Source organism: Oncorhynchus kisutch, linkage group LG13 (assembly GCF_002021735.2).
Source record: "Oncorhynchus kisutch isolate 150728-3 linkage group LG13, Okis_V2, whole genome shotgun sequence".
Taxonomy (NCBI): Eukaryota; Metazoa; Chordata; class Actinopteri; order Salmoniformes; family Salmonidae; genus Oncorhynchus; species Oncorhynchus kisutch.
The window spans coordinates 26,867,954-26,893,988 of record NC_034186.2 but is presented as its reverse complement, the minus strand read 5'-3'; the positions used below and the strand labels follow the sequence as shown (position 1 = coordinate 26,893,988).

Below are 26,035 nucleotides of genomic sequence, written 5' to 3'. Positions count from 1 at the left end.
TCCTACTCCCTGCCCGTACACCATCCCCTCTCAATCTATCTTCTCTCTCCCCCTGCCCCCACCCCTCTCTCTCTCTCTCTCTCTCTCTCTCTCTCTCGATCTTTTCTCTCCCCCTGCCACCCCACCCCTCTCTCTCTCTCTCTCTCTCTCTCTCTCTCTCTCTCTCTCTCTCTCTCTCTCGATCTTCTCTCTCCCCCTGCCCCCACCCCTTTCTCTGTCTCTCTCTCTCTCTCTCGATCTTCTCTCTCCCCCTGCCCCCACCCCTCTCTCTCTCTCTCTCTCTCTCTCTCTCTCTCTCTCACTCTCTCTCTCTTCTCTCTCCCCCTGCCCCCACCCCTCTCTCTATCTTCTCTCCCCCCACCCCTCTCTCTTCTCTCTCTCTCTTCTCTCTCCCCCTGCCCCCACCCCTCTCTCTATCTTCTCTCCCCCCACCCCTCTCTCTTCTCTCTCTCTCTTCTCTCCCCCTGCCCCCACCCCTCTCTCTATCTTCTCTCTCTCCCTGCCCGCCACCCCTCTCTCTCTCTTTCTATCTTCTCTCTCCCCCTGCCCCCACCACTCGCTCTCGCTCTGAAAGAAGTGTGACTCAGCTGAGCCAGTGGAGCTCATATTCCATATTCAAAACCTGAATTAGTGAAAGGGAAAGAAAAAGAGAGAGAGAGCCAGAGAGAGAGAAAGTAGGGCATTCTCAGCATTAGAGAGAGCAACAGTCAACATTACGTTTTACGCAACTTAATGAAACAGGCCTGTATAGAGAGAAGAAGAGCAAGAGCGAGAGAAACATCCTCCCACTCTCTCTGTGGTGAGGAAGGTGTAAAGAGCGTTTCAGGCATCAATTGAGTGCACTCTAAAAGGGGTTTTATAAGTCCTCAGTGTGTGCGTGTGTTCTTTCTCTCCTTTAGTACATTGCTGCTCTGTCCCTGCCTATAATCTCCTCTTTTTATATCCTGCTTTCAACTACAACTATTTCTCTTTTTCTATATTCCCTTACTTTCCTGCTCTTCTTTCTTCCTTCTCTTCTCATTCCTTCTCTTCTCATTCCTTCTCTTCTCAAGCCCTTCTCTTCTCTTCTCCTTCCTTCTTTCTCTTCTTCCTTCCTTCCTTCCTTCCTTCCTTCCTTCCTTCCTTCCTTCCTTCCTTCCTTCCTTCCTTCCTTCCTTCCTTCCTTCCTTCCTTCCTTCCTTCCTTCCTTCCTTCCTTCCTTCCTTCCTTCCTTCCTTCCTTCCTTCCTTCCTTCCTTCCTTCCTTCCTGCCTTCTTTTCTCCTCCTCTCCTCTCCTCTCCTCTCCTCTCCTCTCCTCTCCTCTCCTCTCCTCTCCTCTCCTCTCCTCTCCTCTCCTCTCCTCTCCTCTCCTCTCCTCTCCTCTCCTCTCCTCTCCAGGCGTGTGGGTCTGGGTCTCCTTGTCCCAGTGAGACAGCAGTTTCTAGTCCAGCCCAAACCAGTCCACCTGCCAACAGCTAGATAGACGCTGGCTGGGTGCTGGGTAGGTATCTATCCAACCTCTCCTAACTCTCCTTCTCCTCCATCCTTCCTTTGCTTTTCTGTAAGCCTGCCTTCTCCACACACACCTTACCTTTAGTGATCTTCTGTTCACCCTCTCTATTCTCTGTCTCTGTCTTTCTCTTTCTCTCCGGCCCTCCATTTTTCTTTTCCTCTCACGTATCCTGTCTGCTGCATCCTCTGATGTTAGCATGGTGTGTCTGACTGCCTGTGGTTGGGTTGTGTGATTATGCAACTGTGTGTGTGTTTGCTGTGTCTGTGTTCTCTCTCCCTATAGCCACCAGAGGTGTGTGAGTATCTCAATAAAGGATGTGTGTGTGTTTAAAACTCACCATGCATGGGCACGCTGTCATGATGTCATTTTGTTTGTCTCAGATGCATTTTCTACATCTTGATGTTCAATGTACACTGAGCGTAAAAAAAATATTAAGGAGACATGCTCTTTCCATGACATATACTGACCAGGTGAATCCAGGTGAACGCTATGATCCCTTAGTGACGTCACTTGTTAAATCCACTTCAATCAGTGTAGATGAAGGGGAGGAGACATGTTAAAGAAGGATTTTTAAGCCTTGAGACAATTGAAGCATGGATTGTGTATGTGTGCCATTCAGAAGGTGCAAGGCAAAATATTTAAGTGTCTTTGAATGGGGTATGGTAGTAGGTGCTGTTTGTGTCAAGAACTGCAATGCTGCTGCGTTTTTCAAACTCAACAGTTTCCTGCGTGTATCAAGAATGGTCCCTGTGGAACTCTTTCGATGCCTGGTGGAGTCCATGCACCAACGTATTGAGGCCGTTATGAGCGCAAAGGGGGGGTGGAACTCAGTATTAGGAAGGTGTCCTTAATGTTTTGTACATTCAGTGTATATACTGTCCTGTACATGATGTTATGTGATGTCAAATGTAATATGATGTCAAATGTATATGTCCTGGACTGCAGTTCAGGGTTGGAGATAGTCAGTGTTGTACTGTAGAGACGTTCCTCCTATGGCAGTGGCTTCCCTTTATCTCACACACACACACACACATACATACACACACACACACATATATACACACACACATACACATATACACACACACACACACACTTACTTCTTATAGTGTGGGTGTAATGATAGGTGGTGTCAGTCAGGCCCACACACAGGGAAATATGTAATGTCAGTGGTTTTATCAGTAATACTGGGCTGCCACCACTAACAACTGGGTGATATGAATTAGCATTAGTTTATATCTAGGAAGAACCCTAAACCCAATCACTGAGGAGCCAGGGTTGGGGAGTAGAAGGAGAGAGACCAGAGGTATGTTTGTGGTCTTGTCACTCGGCCACATACTGACATACACACAAATGTACATGTATTTGACTCACACACTCAAAGGTTCCATCTGCATACAATAGAATTCTCAAATATGGTCATTCCACTTAGGAGTCAGATATGGAAGTGCTGGACCAATCAGCCAATCACGTGTCAGAGTGAACCTATGGAACTCCCTGCTGACAGGCTGATTGCAGTGTAACAATGTGTATAACTCAGGCCTGTTCTGACTGTTGTAGTCTGTGTAGTCTGTGGACATCTCCATCAAACCTGCTGTGATATGTTTCCACACATACTCACACGCTGCTGTAGGAGGATAGCAGACAGCAGTGTGTCAGACACACATACTCACACACTGCTGTAGGAGGATCGCAGACAGCAGTGTGTCAGACACACACATACTCACACGCTGCTGTAGGAGGATAGCAGACAGCAGTGTGTCAGACACACATACTCACACACTGCTGTAGGAGGATAGCAGACAGCAGTGTGTCAGACACACACATACTCACACACTGCTGTAGGAGGATAGCAGACAGCAGTGTGTCAGACACACACATACTCACACGCTGCTGTAGGAGGATAGCAGACAGCAGTGTGTCAGACACACACATACTCACACGCTGCTGTAGGAGGATAGCAGACAGCAGTGTGTCAGACACACATACTCACACACTGCTGTAGGAGGATAGCAGACAGCAGTGTGTCAGACACACACATACTCACACGCTGCTGTAGGAGGATAGCAGACAGCAGTGTGTCAGACACACATACTCACACACTGCTGTAGGAGGATAGCAGACAGCAGTGTGTCAGACACACACATACTCACACACTGCTGTAGGAGGATAGCAGACAGCAGTGTGTCAGACACACACATACTCACACACTGCTGTAGGAGGATAGCAGACAGCAGTGTGTCAGACACACATACTCACACGCTGCTGTAGGAGGATAGCAGACAGCAGTGTGTCAGACACACACATACTCACACACTGCTGTAGGAGGATAGCAGACAGCAGTGTGTCAGACACACACATGCACATGCAAACACACACTCCGACAGTGATAGATCCATTGTTCAAAGTTAGGATCTGACAGGCTGAGGTGGGTGGGAGAGAGAGAACACACACAAACCCTAAACACTTGTGAAGATCTGAGAGGATTTTATTGGTCTAAGCAATATGGTGAAACTTCCACCAAGCCTATTAGAAGGCAAGTTGAAGCTACTACACCTGTCAAATCCTCTCCACAAGTGCGTAGGGTTTAGGGGTCCATTTGGGATTGGGCTACACACTCTCTATGTAACAATACCCTCAGCCTCTGCACTATGGCTGGTCTCTCTGTCTGCAGCAGGGTGCTACTGCCATCTGGTGTTGACAACAGGAACTGCATGTGTTGCAGCTGGAGAAAGGGTCTGTGAGTCTCGGGAGTAGCTGACCTGTGTTCAGTCCCAGTGGGTCATGCTAATACTAACATGCTAACTGTGTCTCCTCTCTGTCTGCCTAGGGGAAGGATCTCTGTCTGCAGGGGAAGGATCCTCTCTATGCCCAGATCAACAAAGGGAGGAAATAAAGAGACTGAAAACTGGACTGACCTACCAACCCCATGTGTGTGTGCACGCAGGTTCTCTTTATCAGCCTTCACCTCTGCCTTCTTTTTACCTAGTCATTTCACCTTCCCCTCATCCTTGTCTTTGCCCTTCACCTTCTTCTCCTCCTTGACGATGACTCTGGAAGCGATGCCACCCGGCCCCTGAAGGGAGGAGAAGAGGGAGGTTCAAGCTACACACACCCTCCAGAGTGAGTTGGAGGGTGTGTGTGATGTGGAGCTGAGAGAAGGAAGGCAGTTTGTAGAGCTGTGAGGAGGAGGCAGGACTTTAGGTTTCTCAGGGAGAGCAGGTTTGGTCCTGGGCTGCTTCAGCAGCAACACTTCCTCATCCTGGAACTTTGCCCTCAAGGACTTGAAGTCCAGAGAGTCTTCTTCCTCTCAGACAGAGAAAGGAGGGACGGGGGAGAGATGGGTTGAAAACAGGTACCTCATACCTGAAAAAGACTAAAGGATAATAATTGAACTTCAAATCACAGGTTATCATTGAGCCCACTCTACAGATGTAGGATCACCCTGTTGCAGGAGAACTTTCCTGCAAGTGCAGGGCATTTTAAACTTGTAGTGTATTTGAGGTCTAAAAAGGCTTCTGAAGTTTGTGATTTCCACTTTGAATTTTGACTTAATTTTTTCCTCACGAAAAATGTATCAACACCTACAAAAATGTCATTAATTCTAATCCACATAATAATTCACATGTCCTGTTGCTGCAGCAAACTGACTCAAATGATGATCTTACATCTGTATCTGTCTCTCTTTTCACAGTCTAATTCAACATGAGATAAAACAAACTAAGTGACCGTATCATTATTTTCAAGGTGGGGTGCACAACCCCCAAAGCATCTTCCAGACACTCTGGCACCAAAACTGCCAATAGAAACCCATAGAAGCCTAATTCCTTTAGGTGAGAGCCTGGGGGCAATAGAACTATAGGTTAGGGCCCCTGTGTGTGTGTGTGTGTGTGTGTGTGTGTGTGTGTGTGTGTGTGTGTGTGTGTGTGTGTGTGTGTGTGTGTGTGTGTGTGTGTGTGTGTGTGTGTGTGTGTGTGTGTGTGTGTGTGTGTGTGTGTGTGTGTGTGTGTTACTCATCTCTAGCAGCAGCCTGGCATCCCCTCTTACAAAGGATGGAACACTCCATCTACCCCCTCTACTCGCGTTTCATTCTCTCTCTCTTTCTCTCCATCAAACATTGATAGAGGCTATGCTGCCAAAGGGTGACTGGGCCAAGCGTTGTCTCCTTTCCCAACACACACACAGCGGTATCAGACATGGACAGAATTAGTGTCTGTAGCAAGTGGATCCTGGTATGGACTGGTATGCTGAGATCCTTATTTCTGATTGGCCGGTTTATTGGGATCTTGGCATCTGATTGGCTGTTTGGGTGTTTCGCCTTTTTGTGAGTGTCTGCTGGATCACTATGCAGGAACAGACTCTCTGGGAGCTGCTCACACACACACTGTTTTTCCAAATGTCTCTTCTCAGAGGGAATGGGAAGGCTTCAAAGTGAATGGACACTGAGGCATGGATGTTGCCAACCTAACAGGCATGAACGAACATTGCCAAACTATCGGATAGTGCCGGACTTCGGATGTATGTTGCAAAACTAACTGATTCTGTGAATGAATTGCTCATTCTCTATAATAGCTTTTGTACAATATGGATTAAAACAGACAAACAGAAATGTTTATTTTCTAAGTCAATCAAGCCGCTGGAGTCAGCTCTCCTGGAGTTATACAGTCACAAGACTTTAAGAGAGCTGATTGTCAATTTGCCAAACTCATTTTGTAAATGATAATAACAATGATCATTCTGTCCACAGACTTCTGTGCCATAAAATAGGAAGGCTTCAGTTATGCAACCAGAAGGTATCAAGCAATACCAACATGTGTGTCTGTCTAGGTTTCTGTAGCTCTCTCAACCTCTGTTCTGTCTATGATCCTATAAGTGTCTTTCCTTAACACAGCCCTTGTCTATACTGCAGCCCTTTATTATCAATATCCATGTTTATCAACATGTGTTTTTAATCAACATCCATGTTTATCAATATCTGTTCTATCAACATCCATGTTTATCAACATCTTGTTTTTATCAACATCCATGTTTATCAATATCTGTTTTATCCACATCCATGTTTATCAATATCCATGTTTATCAACATGTGTTTTTAATCAACATCCATGTTTATCAATATCTGTTCTATCAACATCCATGTTTATCAACATCTTGTTTTTATCAACATCCATGTTTATCAATATCTGTTTTATCCACATCCATGTTTATCAACATCCATGTTTATCAATATCCATGTTTATCAACATGTGTTTTTAATCAACATCCATGTTTATCAATATCTGTTTTATCCACATCCATGTTTATCAATATCTGTTTTATCCACATCCATGTTTATCAATATCCATGTTTATCAACATGTGTTTTTAATCAACATCCATGTTTATCAATATCTGTTTTATCCACATCCATGTTTATCAATATCTGTTTTATCAACATCCATGTTTATCAATATCTGTTATCAGAATCCATGTTTATCAATATCCATGTTTGTCAAAATCCATGTTTATCAATATCCATGTGCCAATAAAACGTTCCCACTGATGTACCCTGTAACCTCTTACAGTCATACTATCACCACCTCCATGCTTCATATCATCCCTCAGTCTGAGTGATAGGACCCTTACCCATCATCACAACCACACCAGACACTCATAGCTGGCTGTCATTGACCCCTAACCTGTCTGTCTGTGCTACTGCTAGTACTACATCAACTCTGATGCCAATGACTCCCTATTTTATGGTCAAAGTCTATGCGTAATTAGACTCATCTGGACTGACAACTTGAATAACTGTTTGGACAATAGAAAAAGACGAAGAAGAAGAAAATTAGGAAGTGGAGTAAAAGGGAAACATGCTGTTTGATTACATAATATTTCTAGACATATTTTATGCTTACCGCAGATAACGTTTTCTTAATGTAAATTGACACATTATTTTTATCTTGATGAATACGATAGCATTCTACTGTGGATTTTTAGAATACTTATTTATTTTCTGTTGATTTACGTCTCCACCATGTATTACTGTTACTATTAAACACATCCCAATGCCAGCTGGGTCTGGGTGATCAGTGTGTGTGTGTGTGTGTGTGTGTGCCCCTTCTCTCACCTGCCTGACACACATCTATCAAGAAAGGATGGCTTTAATTATGATTTAGTAGACCAATTGTATGAATAATATCCTACAGTATGACATGTGTTTCTCTAAAAGCCATATCATTATGGAAATATAACATGTATCATGTTATTACATCTCCATTTAAATCTTTATGTCTCCATCTCTTAAATGGCTGCGTCTTTGGAATTCACTACCCCTGTTCTCTACTTTGGAATGCTGACAGACTCCCCAAGTGGTGTCCCTTTTCTCTGTGTCTGTTTGTCTACAACAGCTATTCCCAAACTGGGGTAGGTGTACCCCCAGGGGTACGCGCAATGCCATCGGGGGTACACAAAATAAAATGTCATTCACTTTTTTTCTTCTTTAAAAAAAAAACATTTTCTTCACATTTTCAAACAGTACATTTATATTTTCCAATGGGACTATACATTTGGGTGAGGTTTTTTTCTCGCCTGAGTAGCCTCTTTCACTGCCAAACATAAAATGAAACCATCTTGTCTTCAGTGAAATAACAACACAATGTCAAATACAGGTAGCCTAGTCAAATAATTAACATCCAATCACATTAACCGTTACTCTCTCGTGGGAAACTTTCACTCTTACAGAGACATTTAGAAACGAAACATGACAATTTGAAAAATTAGCCACACAAGTTTTAAGAGCAAGAATTAAGACAATTTTCAAGTAGTAAGACATGTATAAAAGCAACAGATACCATTATTAAGAAGGGGCTAGAAGCGTCTTATATGGTGAGCTACCGATTGGCTAGGACAGGCAAGCTCCGTACTGTTGTGGAGGACTTAATGACTTAGTGACATGGCAGGAGATGTTTTGAAACAATTACTGCTTCGCATACAAGCCAGTGAATTATATGCGTTACAACTGGATGAGTCAACAGACATGGCGGGCCTGGTACAGCTCCTAGTATATGTCTGTTACAACTGGATGAGTCAACAGGCCTGGTACAGCTCCTAGTATATGTCTGTTACAACTGGATGAGTCAACAGGCCTGGTACAGCTCCTAGTATATGTCTGTTACAACTGGATGAGTCAACAGGCCTGGTACAGCTCCTAGTATATGTCCGTTACAACTGGATGAGTCAACAGGCCTGGTACAGCTCCTAGTATATGTCCGTTACAGCTGGATGAGTCAACAGGCCTGGCACAGCTCCTAGTATATGTCTGTTACAACTGGATGAGTCAACAGGCCTGGCACAGCTCCTAGTATATGTCTGTTACAACTGGATGAGTCAACAGGCCTGGCACAGCTCCTAGTATATGTCTGTTACAACTGGATGAGTCAACAGGCCTGGCACAGCTCCTAGTATATGTCTGTTACAACTGGTTGAGTCAACAGGCCTGGTACAGCTCCTAGTATATGTCTGTTACAACTGGATGAGTCAACAGGCCTGGCACAGCTCCTAGTATATGTCTGTTACAGCTGGATGAGTCAACAGGCCTGGCACAGCTCCTAGTATATGTCCGTTATGTTTATTGGGGGTCAATTAAGGAAGACATCCTCTTCTGCAAACCACTGGAAACCAGGACAACAGGAGAGGATCTTTTTAAAGTACTGGACAGCTTTGTGACATCAAATGGACTTTGGTGGTCAAGATGTGATGGCGCAAAAGCCATGACAGGGAGACATAGTGGAGTGGTAACACATTTCTCCCGACGCCACTTGGTTACACTGCAGCATCCACCGAGTGGCTCTTGCTGCCAAGGCAATGCCTGACAGCTTGAAATATGTTTTGGACACTACAGTGAAAATGGTTAACTTTGTTAAAGCAAGGCCCCTGAACTCTCGTGTATTTTCTGCATTATGTAATAATATGGGCAGCGACCATGTAACGCTTTTAAAACATACAGAAGTGCGCTGGTTAAATTGAATTTTTGAATTGAGACCAATTTAAAGTTTTCTTTACTGACCATAATTTTCACTTGTCTGACCGCTTGCATGATGATGAGTTTCTCACACAACTGGCCTGTCTGGGTGATGTTTTTTCTCACCTGATTGATCTGAATCTAAGATTACAGGGACTCTCCGCAACTATATTCAATGTGCGGGAAAAACTGAGGCTTTGATTTAAGAAGTTGGAGCTCTTCTCTGTCTGCATTAACAAGAACAACACACAGGTCTTTCCATCATTGTATTATTTTTTGTGTGCAAATGAACTCAAGCTTACAGACAACGTCAAATGTTCTGTGAAAATGTAATTTAATCAGAAACCACTGCCAGATTTCTGGATAGGGTTGCACTCAGTTTTTTCCCTTGGCAAATTGCACTGTTAAGACACTGATGCCCTTTGCAACCACGTACCTATCTGAGAGTGGATTCTCGGCCCACACTAGCATGACAACTAAATACAGGCACAGACTGTGTGTGGAAAATTATTTAAAACTTCTTCAAGATCAGTGTTCCATCTGCGGAACCATTGAGCTAATGTAGGCTAATGTGATTAGCATGAGGTTGTAAGAAACAAAAAAATCCCAGGACATAGATATATCTTATATGGGCAGAAAGCTTAAATTCTTGTTAATCTAACTGCACTGTCCAATTTACAGTAGCTATTAGAGTGAAAGAACACCATGCTATTGTTTGAGGAGAGTGCACAATTATGAACTTGAAAATATATGAATAAACGAGTTAGGCACATTTGGGCAGTCTTAATACAACATTTTGAATAGATATACAAGAGTTCGCTATATTACTCTAAAATTTTGCACATATAGTTTTGCCATCTAGTGGCCAAAGTCTAAATTGCGTCTGGGCTAGAATAATTCATCACGGCCATTCTCTTGCATTTCAAATATGATAATAGTACAAAAAAAACGTTTTTTTTGTATCTTTTACCAGATCTATTGTGTTATATTTTCCTACATTCCTTTCACATTTCCACACACTTTAAAGTGTGTCCTTTCAAATGGTATCAAGAATATGCATATCCCTGTTTCAGGACCTGAGTTACAGGCAGTTAGATTTGAGTATGTCATTTTATGCAAAAATTGATGACATACTCAAATCTAACTGCCTGTAGCTCAGGACCTGAAGCAAGGATATGCATATTCTTGGTACCATTTGAAAGGAAAGACTTTGAAGTTTGTGGAAATGTGAAATGAATGTAAGAGAATATAACACATTAGATCTGGTAAAAGATCATTCAAAGAAAAAAACGTTTTTTTTTGTACCATCATCTTTGAAATGCAACAGAAAGGCCATAATGTATATTTCCAGCCCAGGAGCGATTTGGATTTTGGCCACTAGATGGCAGCTGTGTATCTGCAAAGTTTAAGACTGATGCATTGAACCATTACATTTATGTTCAAAAATTTGTATCAAGACTGCCCAAATGTGCCTAATTGGTTTATTAATAACATTTCAAGTTCATAACTGTGCACTCTCCTCAAACAATAGCATGGTATTCTTTCACTGGAATAACTGCACTGTCCAATTTACAGTAGCTAACTAAAATGTAAGCATTCTGCCTATATCAGATATGTCTATGTCCTGGGAAATTGTATTGTTACTTACAACCTCATGCTAATCGCATTAGCCTACGTTAGCTCAACCGTCCAGTGATCGCCCACTGATCCTGTAGAGGTTTTAATACATGTATCATATAGTGTGTGTGTGGCAGGCTTACATTGATGACAAAAAAACAACATCTGAGAGTGCACTGACCCTGGTGCTAGAGGGGGTAAGCATCTGGAGGGTGAATGTTTGAAGGGGTACGGGACTATAAAAAACATGGTTCTAGGGCCAAATATGCTGTATCACTGCCATATTAATAGGCACACACAATAGGATGTAGTCTATCACATCTGTAATTAGGCAACATGGTTCTGTTTGCCCAACATGTGTCATATGAGCAAAGTGTATAGCCTACCTTGGTAAAGGAGGGGGAAACAAGTTTAATGAGCATTTCATTGTGGTTTGTCAACAATCGCGCTTCTATGGCACCAGCTGCGAGTAATGACACGCACGCACACCTGTCAGACGGCATTCCTTTTTGATGAAAGCTGTCAGAAAGTTCATCATGCACGATGCGTTGAAATGCCTTGCGCTCTCGACAGACACCACGATACCCGCTGGCTGACTGACCCGTTTAGCTGGACGGACCGTTTCTGCGATGTGAGCGTGAATAATTATATGGGAGCGAGAGAGATAATTCCACCTGACTCTCTTCCGAGACCGTCCACCCCTGAAGCTAAGGAAGACATCCTGAGAGAGTGTAAAGGTATGTAGACTAGCCCAATCCTCTATTAGTTGATGACAACAGTAACATTACCGGTAGCCTCCTGGGCTGTTGCCACTGGAAAAAGTTATTCAGAGTTATTGCGTTGATTGTTTTGTGTAACTGTTTGGCGTAATGACGCTACATGAAATAGCCAGAATGAGGGGCAGGAGCTGACACCTGGAGAAATACAAGAGCGGCGGAACAAGGCTACCCATAGCTGTCTCTCTGCCTGGTGGAATTACGCACGATGGACCAGGTAATAGTTTTATCTGGTGTTATTACACTTTCAGTACTGGTCGCTTCTCATTTTCTCTCTCCCTTGCACGCACACAGCGCCGTCCCGGTATAGCGGAGACCGGAGTTGATTGTCTCACGGGTTGGTTGTCATAGTGCATAGTACTCCCACTCTACATGGTGCTGTGTGATAATTGTAACATTCAAATGTGTGAATTCTTTGAAAGAACTCATCCACCTGAACAATTAATGTCAGCATGACAAAACATTTAGGTGAGGGGCATTTGTGTTTCAAAGTTTTTTTTAAAATGATGTTGGGCTGGGGGGTGGTATATATGGTGTGGAGAGCGATTGGACATTGGGAAGAATGTTGATGCCTGGCCGACTATAAACGATGTAGAACTGTAGCATTTCGAATGTAGCTATTCTACAAACATCTGTGAGACGTCTGGCAAATTGTTAAACAATGTGTTAAACTGCTTCTTCCCGAAGCATCGTGTATACATCCGTTGGGCCGAGGTATCTGTGCTATCTGGGTTTGTTGCCTCTCTCTCACAAACATATATTTTCTGTCACACACTCTCAATCTACAGATGCGTGTGCATACACACAAATTTACTCAAAATGTAATATGTTGTTCTCAAGGCATAAAATGCAGAATTTTGTTGGGAATATCGTTCCATCAAAGAAAAACGATTTCTAAGACTCTGGGTGGGTCGAACCCTGAATGCTGATTGGCTGACAGCCATGGTATATCAGATCTATACCATGGGTAGGACAAAACATTTATTTTTACTGCTCTAATTATGTTGGTAACCAGTTTATAAACATGTTGGGTCATGCCTAAGAACAACCTTAAGCCGTAGTATATTGGAGATATACCACACCCCCTCTGGCCTTATTGCATAAGTATACTATATTGCTTAATGTCCTGTTACAAAAGGAATAAACTAGTAGCAAACATTGTGACAACCAAACCCATACTGTGTGACAACCAACCTGTGATTTGGCTGGTTGTCACAAATGGACAAGGTGTGTTTGATGGCTTGTAACTCCTTGTTGAAATAAGACAGTGGTTCTTCTCTCTCCTTTATTGCTATGTGTGGCTTTGTTTAAATGTAACAGTATTTAATGCAGGTAATGGCAACACTTTTTGTAATAACTTCAGATTTGATTTAATGTGTGTGTGTGTGTGTGTGTGTGTGTGTGTGTGGAATAGTCATCATGTGGTATAGCAGCCCAACTGGTGACTGGTCCGTCAGCACACACACAAAAGCCCAGGGCCCCTAACCTATAGTTCTATTGCCCCCAGGCTCTCGCCTAAAGGAATTAGGCTTCTATGGGTTTCTATTGGCAGTTTTGGTGCCAGAGTGTCTGGAAGATGCTTTGGGGGTTGTAAATAATGATACGGTCACTTAGTTAGTTTTATCTCATGTTGAATTAGACTGTGAAAAGAGAGACAGATACAGATGTAAGATCTTAAATTGAGCCAGTTTGCTACAGCAGGAAAATAATCCTGCAGCAACAGGAAATGTGAATTATTATGTTGATTATAATGAATTCCATTTTTGTAGTGGTTGATACAAAATCAAGTCTAAATAAATTCAAAGTGGAAATGAGAAACTTCAGAAGCCTTTTTAAACCTCATACACTACAAGTTTGAAATGTCCTCCCCTCCTTTCTCTGTCTGAGAGGAAGAAGACTTTCTTGACTTCAAGTCCTTGAGGGCAAAGTTCCAGGATGAGGAAGTGTTTCTGCTGAAGCAGCCCGGGACCAAATCTGCTCTCCCTGAGACACCTAAAGTCCTGCCTCCTCCTCACAGCCCTACAAACTGCCTTCCTTCCCTCAGCTCCACATCACACACACCCTCCAACTCGCACTCCCAACCGCGCGGTGCTCGACCTTCCCTCTTCTCCTCCCTTCAGGGGCCGGGTGGCATCTCTTCCAGAGTCATCGTCAAGGAGGAGAAGAAGGCGAAGAGCAAAGACAAGGATGAGGGGAAGGTGAAATTACTAGGTAAAAAGAAGGCAGAGGTGAAGGCTGATAAAGAGAAGTCGGATGAAAGGATGAATGGAGGGAAAGATATTGTAGAAGTAGCGGTGAGGTCAGATCTGCTGGACCAGAAACAGAAGAAAGAAGCAGACCTGGCCATGAAGAACAAGAAGGTGTCCCTGCTGTCCCCTGGAGGGTCTAAGGGGGGTAGTGTTAAGCTGGTAGACATGTCACCATCGCCCATAAACACAACAAAGAAGAAGGGTTTTCTGGGCATCGGGAAGAAGAGGAAAGAGGGGAGAGTTGAGCGTCTTCCTTTCCCCATACTGGACATAGCCAGCCCAGACCTGGCTGACCCTGAACCTCTCATGCCTCTAACCACCTTCGGAACCCCAGCCCCCCCCGGTGATATACCTATACGTACTGTCATTATCCCACCTTCCCCAGCAGTACACATTGTTCAATTACCCCCTGCCTCGATACCTGCCCCAGTACTAGATTCCCCCTTACCCCTGGAGCTGACTCATAACCCAGTATTTACCCTGTTACCCCCCACCCTGAAACCTGCACCAGCAGCTGAAGGCATTACAGTCGTTACACCACCTAACCCCATCCCAGTGATCCCTGACCCTCCTATCATTGATCACATCCCTGAAACCCTCAGTCCTAAAACCCCAGCTGAAACCATCCCAGCCCCCACCCTGCCAGTATCAGTCCACCCTACCCCTTCCCCTGTTACTGCCCCATTCAGCCCAATACCAGCTCCCCCAGTCACCCATATACTCCCTGCTGTCCCCTCCCCACCTACACTCTCTACCTCCACCCCACCTCCACCTGTCATCGCCACTCCATCCCCATCCCCACCCCCTGACCCTACCCCCTCTCCTCCTCCTCCCCCTACACCTCCAGCTGCTGAACTTGAGTCTGTAGTAGTGGATATTGCTGTTATAGTCGAGACCTCTGCCTCTCCACTTCCCTCTCACCCCCCCTCTCCCCCGGCTGGTGACCCCTCAGTCGCACCCCCATCCCTCCAGCCTGAGAGGCCCGTGGGGGTCCAGGAACGGCCACTCTCGGCCCTGTTGGCTCTAGGACGAGCAGAAGAGATGAGTCCACCAAAAAAAAGAGGATCAGAGATAATCTTCAATGCCCTGGAGAAAGCTAAGAGGACGCTCACCAGGTACACAATATACCTTGAATACATACACATTAACACTATCCCCCAGTCACTTTGGATGAAAGAGTCCGATAAATGACCATATTGTTATTATTATGTTAATGTTAACTCCATTCCCCCCCCAGCCCTCTTATGACCCCCATCCCCTCCAGACCTGTCACGCCCACCATAGAGGACCTAACCCCACCCCCCCACAGCCCTAGCCCCACCCCGGTGAAATCGCTACCTGAGCTCCCACCAATCGACTACGATGACCAGGCAGGGGCGGCGGCCCCTACACCCCTGATACCGGCCCTAGTCAAAGGTATTGACATTAGTAAGTGTCTCTCTTTCTCTGTACATCTCTCTCCCTGAGACCCCTGTTCTCTCTCTTCCTCTCCATCTTCTGTTCACCCTGCTTTTGTACTCTGAACATGAAGTACACAGGAGTGCAGCTCATCCCTTACACCCCAGGCAAGACAATGGGTGTTGTTGCAAAGCTGCAGACACTAAAAAGCAGCAGGTAAAATACCTCTACCTCTCAGAGCCAGAAACAACTCTGTCCTGAGAAGGGGAGAGAGGGGAGAGTAGGGTGGAGGAGAATGGGAGTGGGGGAATGTAGGCAGAGTAGAGGAGGAGGAGAGTAGGGCGGAGTAGAGGAGAACAGGAGTGGGGGAATGTAGGGTGGAGTAGAGGGGGAAGAGAGGAGAAGAGTAGGGAGGAGTAGATAAGGTATTTAAACTATCACTGTCACTGTGGTGTAGAGGAACAGCGTGTCTGCCATGATTGGGTGCTGCTGTTATTGTCTTCAACTTTAACAAAGCCTTTTAGAGAGGCCATAGGTGTTAACTGAAGTCTTTTCGCTTCACAGCGGTACACTACAACACTATAACCTACACTGTAGGTTTCTCTGCTTTAGCTTTCTTAGTATTGAACCTCTCTCACTCTCTCTCTCCCCCTCCCTCCCTCCCTCTCTCTCCCTCCCTCCCTCCCTCTCTCTCTCTCTCTTTAGGGCAGGCGTCTCCTATGTTGGAGGGGATAGCAGAGAAGGGTGCAAGGGACCTCCTACCAGACCTGTTTGTGGTGCCCCCTCCTCCCCCGAGAAAGCGCCTCCCAGAGGCCTCCACCCGAGGATCCCCGCCAGAGAAACCCCCCCAACTCCCCTCTGTGGACCTGACTGCCTATGGTCCATTCTACCAACTTCTCCTCATACTGGACATGTTCTGTTTCTAAAGAGCTCCACAGCATTGTGTTCACAAACCACAGAAACAAAGCACATTACACATAAACAAGCATATCTCACATTCCCAGACACATACGCTAAAATGGAAAGGATAGTGTATTATCAGTGTGTGGTTGTTCTTGTTGAGTAACTATCTGTGTCTCTTCACAGCTGTGGAGATTCCTGTTCCTTCAGCTGATTCTGCTCTCAACATTCCTGAGTTTGAGGATGTAGGATTAGATGTTCTGGAATTGGAAGCCCCGGAGTTCCAGCCTGCAGACTTAGTGGAATTAGAGGTGTCTAAGTGGGGGTACGGAGAATACGGTGACTGAGTTTGCCCCACTAAATGCAGACAATCTAACAATCAGCTCTCTCTTACTCTCTCTCTCAAAGTATCTAGTTCTCAAGAACATATCCAGCTCTTGTTCTCAACTAGAATAGTGCTCTGTCATGTTTTGTCACTGACTGACCGTTCTCCCACCTCCAACTCTCCAGAGCCCAGGCAGAAGACAGCACCAATGAGAGCTGTGGCAATGCCTATGAGGACATGCCCTCAGCCAAGCAGAAGGTCAAGGGTCAACCCACCAAGAAAAAGAAAGGAACAGCGAAGAGTAAGACACAGGCACCTTACAGTAAGTTCTACTATCGAGTACAATATATACATATGAGATGAGTAATGTAGAGTATGTAAACATTATATAATGTGGCATTGTTTAAAGTGACTAGTGATACATTTCTTACATCACATTTTTTATTATTAAAGTGGCTAGAGATTTGAGTCAGTATGTTGGCAGTAGCCACTCAATGTTAGTGATGCCTGTTCAACAGTCTGATGGCCTTTAGATAGAAGCTGTTTTTCAGTCTCTTGGTCCCAGCTTTGATGCACCTGTACTGACCTCGCCTTCTGGATGATAGCGGGGTGATCAGGCAGTGGCTCAGGTGGATGATGTCCTTGATTATCTTTTTGGCCTTCCTGTGAAATCGGGTGGTGTAGGTGTCCTGGAGGGCAGGTAGTTTACCCCCGGTGATGCAGGTTGTGGATGGAGCAATTGCCGTACCAGGCGGTGATACAGCCCGACAGGATGCTCTCAATTGTGCATCTGTAAAAGTTTGAGTGTTTTTGGTGACAAGCCATATTTCGTCAGCCTCCTGAGGTTGAAGAGGCGCCGTTGCGCCTTCTTCACCATGCTGTCTGTGTGGATGGACCATTTCAGTTTGTCCGTGATGTGTACGCTGAAGAACTTAACTTTCCACCTTCTCCACTACTGTCCCGTCGATGTGGATAGGGAGGTGCTCGCTCTGCTGTTTCCTGAAGTCCACGATCATCTCCTTTGTTTTGTTGACGTTGAGTGTGAGGTTATTTTCTTGACACCACAGTTCGAGGGCCCTCACCTCCTCCCTGTAGGCCGTCTCGTCATTGTTGGTAATCAAGCCTACCACTGTAGTGTTGTCTGCAAACTTGATGATTGAGTTGGAGGCGTGCATGGCCACTCAGTCATGGGTGAACAGGGAGTACAGGGGAGGGCTGAGAAAGCACCCTTGTGGGGTCCCAGTGTTGAGGATCAGCGGAGTGGAGATGTTTCCTACCCTCACCACCTGGGGGCGGCCCATCAGAAAGTCCAGGACCCAGTTGCACAGGGTGGGGTCGAGACCCATTAGGGCGGTAAGCAAATTGGAGGGTGTCAGGTAGGGTGGAGGTGATATGATCCTTGACTTGTCTCTCAAAGCACTTCATGATGACGGAAGTGAGTGCTACGGGGCGATAGTCATTTAGCTCCGTTACCTTAGCTTTCTTGGGAACAGGAACAATGGTGGCCCTCTTGAAGCATGTGGGAACAGCAGACTGGGATAGGGATTGATTGAATATGTCCGTAAACACACCAGCCAGCTGGTCTGCGCATGCTCTGAGGACATGGCTAGGGATGCAGTCTGGGCCGGCAGCCTTGCGAGGGTTAACACGTATAAACATTTTACTCACGTTGGCTGCGGTGAAGGAGAGCCCACAGGTTTTGGTAGCAGGCTGTGTCAGTGGCACTGTATTGTCCTCAAAGCGAGCAAAGAAGTTGTTTAGTTTGTCTGGGAGAAAGACTGATGTCCACGACATAATCCGTGATTGTCTGTAGACCCTGCCACATACGTCTCGTGTCTGAGCCGTTGAATTGCAACTCTACTTTGTCTCTATACTGGCGCTTAGCTTGTTTGATTGCCTTTCAGGGGGAAAAGCTACACTGTTTGAATTCGGTCATGTTTCTGGACACCTTGCCATGATTAAAAGTAGTGGTTCGCGCTTTCAGTTTTGCGCGATTGCTGCCATCAATCCACGGTTTCTGGTTGGGGAAGGTTTTAATAGTCGCCGTGGGTACAACATCACCGATGGACTTGCTAATAAACTCGCCCACCGAATCAGCGTATACATCAATGTTGTTGTCTGAGGCTATCCGGAACATATCCCAGTCCATGTGATCGAAGCAATCTTGAAGCGTGGAATCAGATTGGTCGGATGAGTGTTGAACAGACCTGAGAACGGGTGTTTTAGTTTCTGTCTATAGGGTGGGATCAATAAAATGGCATTGTGGTCAGATTTGCCAAAAGGAGGGTGAGGGAGGGCTTTGTATGCATCGCGGAAGTTAGAGTAACAATGATCCAGAATTTTTCCAACCCGGGTCGCACATTCGATATGCTGATAACATTTAGGGAGCCTTGTTTTCAGATTAGCCTTGTTAAAATCCCCAGCTACAATAAATGCAGCCTCAGGATATGTGGTTTCCAGTTTACATAAGAGTCCAATGAAGTTCTTTCAGGGCCGTCGAGGTGTCTGCTTGGGGGGGATATACATGGCTGTGATTATAATCGAAGAGAATTCTCTTGGTAGATAATGCAGTCGACATTTGATTGTAAGGAATTCTAAGTCAGGTGAACAAAAGGACTTGAGTTCCTGTATGTTGTTATGATCACACCACTACTCGTTAATCATAAGGCATACACCCCCGCCCTTCTTCTTACCAGAGAGATGTTTGTTTCTGTCGGCACAATGCGTGAAGAAACCAGGTGGCTGTACCGACTCTGATAGCGTATCCCGAGTGAGCCATGTTTCTGTGAAACAGAGAATGTTACGATCTCTGATGTCTCTCTGGAAGGCAACCCTTGCTCGAATTCCGTCTACCTTGTTGTCAAGAGACTGGACAATGGCGAGTAGTATACTCAGGGACAGTGAGCGACGTGCCTGACCAGAAAACCGCTCCGTCTGCCCCTTGTGCGGCACCGTTGTTTTGGGTCGCCTACTGGGATCCGATCCATTGTCCTGGGTTGTGGTCCAAATAGAGGATCTGCTTCAGGAAAGTCATATTCGTGATCATAATGTTGGTAAGTTGATGAGGTAACAATGTAAGAAATAATACATAAAAAAATGAAATACTGCATAGTGTCCTAAGAACGCGAAGAGAGGCGACCATCTCTGTCGGCGCCATGTTGCATCAGAAAGAACATTAGATGCTGTCCACCATATGACACTTTCCAGCTGTAGGTATGAGAGATGAGGTCAGATGTGTGTGTGTGTGTGTAATGTAGTCCAGGCAGTGAAGCTAATGTGTTTTTATGTCTGAGTGAAGACATCTTACTCCTTTAATCTTTTCTCCTATCACCCTTAAGACTGACATTGCTTTCTCACTTATGATTGGATCGTATCTAGCCATAACTGCAGCCAATAAAACAAATGAACAGAAATGATGGGCTCAGATGTCATCATGTTTTCTTAACTATTTCTCTTCCTTTCATCTTTCACAGACCCATATGCTGAGACTCAGCTTCCGGTAAGGAACATTCTGGGTGCTTTGATTAGTTGATAGCTCAGTATTTGACCCAGGTCTGTATTACACACAGTAAGCCTGATCTATCGCTCAGGTACTTCTCTGCATCTATTCTGTGTAAATCTAATGACCCAGTAAAGATCTGGACAGACATGTCCTTCATCTTCCAATTGTTTACAGACAGAAGAAACACCCAAGACTGACTTGTTCTTGAAGAAGACTGCCTCGGAAACCCCAGATGAGAAACAAATGAAAAAGAAAGAAAAACAAAGTTTTGAGAAGGAGAAGAAAGAACAGAAAGAAAGAGAGAGGAAAGAGCAGAAAGAGAGAGAGAAGAAGGAAAATGAGATGAAGTTGTTTAAGGTAAGTAACCCTAAGGGGAGAGGAAAGGAGGGTGAAATAGTATTCTCGGCAGTAGAAACCAGTGATTTCATTCCTCAGGATGTCAGATTATCTGAACAACATGTTAACATGGTAATAACTTATCACAGAGATTTATTTTGACTTGAGATTTACAGGGTTAATTTGAATTTTTGAGCAAGTCTCCCAATGACATAAATGAATGATTTTGGATCTCAAATCTGAATACTAGCGATGGGAAAAGGGGCGGGACTTATCAAAGAAATATCAAAGTGTTGCTAGTATACACACTACATACACTGCACACTACACTAATACGCTCTGTTATACACAGATTAATACACAAGGTAATATCAACAGTAGCAGCCCCACTTACATTACATTAATCACGCTCCTCTACAGTAAATACAGTATGGGCTGCTGAGAGTATATTTACCTGTGTGTGTGTAGATAACAGGTCAGAAGGAGGCTATATACCAGGCTACAGTGATGGTAGCGTCTAAAGGACATAAGAACAACCTGGCTGTGAAGAACGGGGACATAGTCAGCATCATACGGACCACAAACTGCCCGAAAGGAAAATGGCTGGCCAGGGACAGCACTAATACATGTAGGTTTACACACCTCCCTAATCCCTGACCTCTGACCTCTACACAAATACAGATGTGCATAAAATCTGTCAAATGAATGGCTCAAAATCTGGAGTAGTTGTTTGAATATAGGTTTACATATCTATGTGTGTGAAGACGGGTACATCTCAGTTAGTTATTTTATTTAACTAAGCAAATCCGTTAAGAACACACTTATTTACAGTGACGGCCTACCCCGGCCAATCCCTAACCCGGGTTATAACAGGTGCACAGTAGGAAATTCAAATTTGTAGTGTATTTGACTTTCAAAAAGGTTTCTAAAGCTTGTAATATCAAACCCTACAAAAATGTCCACAAATAATAATTCACATTTCATGTTGCTTCAGGATTATTATCCTGCTGTAGAAAACTGGCTCAAATTAAGATCCTACATCTGTATGTTATATGTACAGTACCAGTCAAAGTTTGGACACACCTACCCATTCAAGGGTTTTTCATTATTTGTACTATTTTCTACTATGTAGAATAATAGTGAAGACAAACTATAAAATAACACATATGGAATCATGTAGTAACCAAAAAGTGTTAAACAAATCAAAATACATTTGAGATTCTTCAAAGTAGCCACCCTTTGCCTTGATGACAGCCTTGCACACTCTTGACATTCTCTTAACCAGCTTCATGAGGTAGTCACCTGGAATGCATTTCAATTAACAGGTGTGCCTTGGTAAAAGTTGATTTGTGGAATTTATTTCCTTAATGCGTTTGAGCCAATCAGATGTGTTGTGACAAGGTAGGGGTGGTATACACAAGATAGCACTATTTGGTCAAAGACCAAGTCCATATTATGGCAAGAACGGATCAAATAAGCAACAAGAAATTACAGTCCATCATTACTTTAAGACATTAAGGTCAGTCAACCTGGAAAATTTCAAGAACTTTGAAAGTTTCTTCAAGTGCAGTCTCAAAAACCATCAAGCGCTATGATGAAACTGGCTCTCATGAGGACCGACACAGGAAAGGAAGACCCTAAGTTACCTCTGCTGCAGAGGATAAGTTCATTAAGAGTTACCAGCCTCAGAAATTGCAGCCCAAATAAAAGCTTCAGAGTTCAAGTAACAGAGACATCTCAACATCAACTGTTCAGAGACCGTGTGAATCTGCAAATTTCTGCAAAGAAACCACTAATAAAGGACACCAATAAGAAGAGACTTGCTTGGGCCAAGAAACACGAGCAATGGATATTAATGTGATTTATTTAGAAGGCACACTTAACCAGCATGGCTACCACGGCATTCTGCAGCGATACGCCATCCCATTTGGTTTGCGCTTAGTGGGATTATCATGTTTTTCAACAAGGAGTGATGGAGTGCTGTATCAGATGACCTGGCCTCCACAATCTGCAGTCCACATGAGTTGGACTGCAGAGTGAAGGAAAAGCAGCCAAGTGCTCAGCATATGTGGGAACTCCTTCAAGACTGTTGTAAAAGCATTCCTCATGAAGCTGGTTGAAAGAATGCCAAGAGTGTGCAAAGCTGCCATCAAGGCAAATGGTGGCTATTTTGAAGAATCTAAAATATGTTTTGATTTGTTTAAACTATTTTGGTTACTACATTTTTCCATATGTTATTTCATAGTCTTGATGGCTTCACTATTATTCTACAATGTAGAAAATAGTACAAATTAAGAAAACCCCTTGAAGTGTGTCCAAACTTTTGACTGGTACTGTATGTAGATGGATACATCTCAGTGAGCGACGTGGAGCTGGACATTAAGGAGATGTTGGAAATGGGGAAGAGGGCTTCTCGGGCCATCAGCTGTAAAAACATTACCACTATGGTAGAACAGGGAGGAGGTGAGGTGGACAGCAGGACATCCAATCACTACCCACTTCAGGAAGATACAGGCAGCTGTAAGTACTTCACTGATTCCAGTCAATAATTTAGTGCACATTGTTACGAACTGGCTCGAAGTTCATAACAAAAGAGAGACAACGTGGAGACGAGGAATAACAAAATATGTATTAAATAAAGTAAACTAAATACAATTAACAATGGTGTGTGAGTGTTGCATGCATAAATGTGATAATGCGGGGTGTTGAAAGGTGCCAAAGCAAACAAACAAAAGGCCACAAAAATACCACAACAAAATCTATAAAGGTGTCTGTATGGAGAGAGTCTCCTCCATGAACGGGGAAGTGGTGTATTTATCCTGGGACAGGCCCAGGTATGTCCCATGTCACTGACAACCCTCCCGGCTCCGCCCACTGGCATCCTAATAAGGAAAACGAGAGCAAAGAGAAAGAATACGGCAGACAGAGTGGGAGGGTCATCACAACATGCACACATGCCATATAGTGGATCCAAATATACTCTGTTCTCCCCCCAGTCACAGACGACAGTGAGGAGTGGGCACATGATGATGATGATGAACCTTTCTCCTCCCTCATCGAGGAAGACCCCACAGAGAGGTCAGTCCATAACACAGAAATTCCAATATTGACTATTTTACGGCCACAGAAAGGGGATGCAGCTGAGAAATTGTGAATGAGGGACTGATTTTGTGTGTATAGCCTGCGCAACAAACAAAGCAGAGCTCATGCCTTTCATGCAACTTTTTCAAGTCATTAGTCGCATCATGCAGCCTTAGAATGTATTAAAAATCAAAACATATAGCCCAACATTTCTTTCACAACTGAAGTTACATAACTCAATGAAGCATATAGGAGGACCTGTTTCTTTGTTAACTGCTCAACACAGAATACTTTCATGTTCAATTGTATTATTCATACTATAAAATAATGCCATGGAATTCTAAGCAAATATTGTCTGCTACATTAACTAGTGTAGCCCACAGCCATATGGAATAGCCAGATCAGGGCCTAACATAAGGACAACTCAGAGTATGCTATTCTGTTCTTCTGAAATAGGCTACATTTTCTTCAGCAGCTGCTCTTCTCTTGTTTGTATTTTCTCTTCTCTCCTTACTCGACCAGCTCTCTCTTTCCCTACTGTCTCCCTCTAAGACCTGAAGAACCTGAAGAACCGATCAGTAAGTAACGCGCTATGGGTGGGTTCTGTGTCCTACACATTCCACACATTAGGTATATTGTACTTGGGCTGGTTACCTAGACACAAATCATCCATTGTGCATGCCTTTCTTTAATACAGATGTAGGATCTTCATTTGATCACCCTGTTGCAGGAGAACTTTCCTGTAATGCAAAAAAAGGCTTCTGAAGTTTAACTTCCACATTGACATTATTTGACTTGATTTTACATTTCAACCCCCTACAATAATCTCCATGAATTATAATTCCCATTTCCTTTTTCTGCAGGATTATTTGAAAATCCTACATTTAATAGTCCCGAGGAAAGTTAGCTGACTAACCCCTAAATATTCTGAAATAACCTTTACTGTTTTAGAAAGATGAGCTTGAAGTTGGCATGGTCTAATTGACTCAATAAGAAAGCTGGGTCCAGGAAACCAGCTCATAATCATTGAAAGAATGTTGTTGGAATTCAGGAGTTCAATGAAAGGAATTAACTTTCTACCTTTGAATCTGACACTCAGATGACAGTGGGAAAATAACTTTAAAATATTGTTTAATTTCCAGGCCCTATGGACATAGGAGGACCAGAGACAGTGTACCTGTAAGTTGGATAGAAATAAATGCCACACTGTGTAATTTATCAGACAGGTTTTCTTGTCTTGGGTTGTGAATGTTATTGAGCTGTCACTGAGTGGGTGTGTCACAGGCATCTGTGTTTCTCTGTAGGTGTAAAGAGGAAGCAGATATGGTGGTTCTTCCTCCTCCTGACCTGTATGCAGACATCATCATCATCAGTGACGCTTAGACTACAAACTACCTACAGGTGAGAAAGTTGCTTTACTTTACAGCTCCAATAGTCACCACTGAGCAGAACCGTTGATCAGTCAAAGGCATTGATGACATCTGGGTCTGTTCTCTCTTCTATGAGCAGCTGGTGAACACAGGAAGAACGGCAAGATGGTATGTCTCATCGCCATGACAATCAGTCAGATGACGGAGGCTTGCAGAATCTGTCTGGACAACCTGCAATCGGATGGACTATTTCTGTTATTGTTTAGGGATTCAATCTGAGCACTCTAGTCGACAATGCAGCCTTTTAAGGTAACCGTGTTCAGAGATGGCATTCAAGATAAATGCTGCAGTTGTCGGAAATTACTGTTAAATGTCAAGGACGCTAATAGCGCGGTTTTGGATTGAATCTCTTGTATTGATGTCCATCCAGGGTTATGGAGGGCATTATACAGAATGTTTTATAGAAAGACAATTATGCGACACCATACCGTTGGTTGAGGTTCCACTGTATCTTTACAAGTGTCTACGTTGGAAATTCCTACGACAACTCACTGTATCCAGCTACTTCTGTGTCTCAAATGACACCCTATTCCCTGTGTCATAAACTAAGTGACAGAGGGTTAGCCACATAGGGCTCAGTCAAATGTAGTGCACTACACAGGGAATAGGATGCCTGCCATATGAGACTTGTCTTATTTTTTATATTCCCAGTGAATTTCCCATAATTATTAAAGAGATGTAACATTTAGCCTCTAGCTCTGCTAGTTGTGATCATATGGTGATTCATAAACTCAAAGCAGCGGTCTACTGTATAGGTCAGTTTGTGTTTTGACAAATTCTCAGTAAAGTGCAAATCAGAACCTCAACACCATGCAGTGCATGTAACACAGACTGAGGGAGAGGTACATGTCACAACATACCTTAACCCTTACAATGGTAGAGTGGATGTGTGTAAATATCTTCCCCTTGTATGAGCAGAGAACAGGGG

At 44.0% G+C, this 26,035-nt stretch overlaps 2 protein-coding genes across 14 annotated transcripts in view; both read left to right on the top strand.

Moving 5' to 3' along the window:
• LOC109901580 (disabled homolog 1-like) overlaps positions 1 to 7,559 on the top strand; it is a 98,570-nt gene extending 91,011 nt beyond the window's left edge. For 3 of the 4 annotated variants that reach the window (XM_031785909.1, XM_020497578.2, XM_031785908.1), the window contains 2 exons: positions 1,378 to 1,480; positions 4,323 to 7,559. In XM_031785909.1, coding sequence (XP_031641769.1) covers positions 1,378 to 1,458 — 81 coding nt within the window. In that variant the 3' untranslated portion in view covers positions 1,459 to 1,480; positions 4,323 to 7,559. The remainder of the gene's footprint in view (positions 1 to 1,377; positions 1,481 to 4,322) is intronic. The other variant, XM_031785907.1, reaches the window with a different exon arrangement.
• Positions 7,560 to 11,575: 4,016 nt separating this feature from the next.
• LOC109902998 (nascent polypeptide-associated complex subunit alpha, muscle-specific form) lies at positions 11,576 to 25,857 on the top strand. Of its 10 annotated transcripts, none has more exons than XM_031785903.1 (16): positions 11,580 to 11,847; positions 11,999 to 12,103; positions 13,776 to 15,250; positions 15,373 to 15,563; positions 16,239 to 16,412; positions 16,620 to 16,758; positions 16,944 to 17,080; positions 20,232 to 20,257; positions 20,435 to 20,617; positions 21,065 to 21,224; positions 22,940 to 23,116; positions 23,593 to 23,674; positions 24,230 to 24,255; positions 24,820 to 24,856; positions 24,982 to 25,078; positions 25,187 to 25,857. In XM_031785903.1, the coding sequence occupies exons 2-15, from the start codon at positions 12,095 to 12,097 to the stop codon at positions 25,058 to 25,060; spliced, it is 2,895 nt and encodes a 964-aa protein (XP_031641763.1). In that variant the 5' UTR covers positions 11,580 to 11,847; positions 11,999 to 12,094; the 3' UTR covers positions 25,061 to 25,078; positions 25,187 to 25,857. The 10 variants fall into 10 exon arrangements, 8 of the variants coding, with proteins under 8 accessions (XP_031641766.1, XP_031641765.1, XP_031641763.1 ...); XM_031785901.1 differs by having other exon boundaries at positions 11,582 to 11,847; positions 15,373 to 15,551; positions 24,200 to 24,255; XM_031785899.1 differs by having other exon boundaries at positions 11,582 to 11,847; positions 24,200 to 24,255.
• The last annotated feature ends 178 nt before the right edge of the window (positions 25,858 to 26,035 follow it).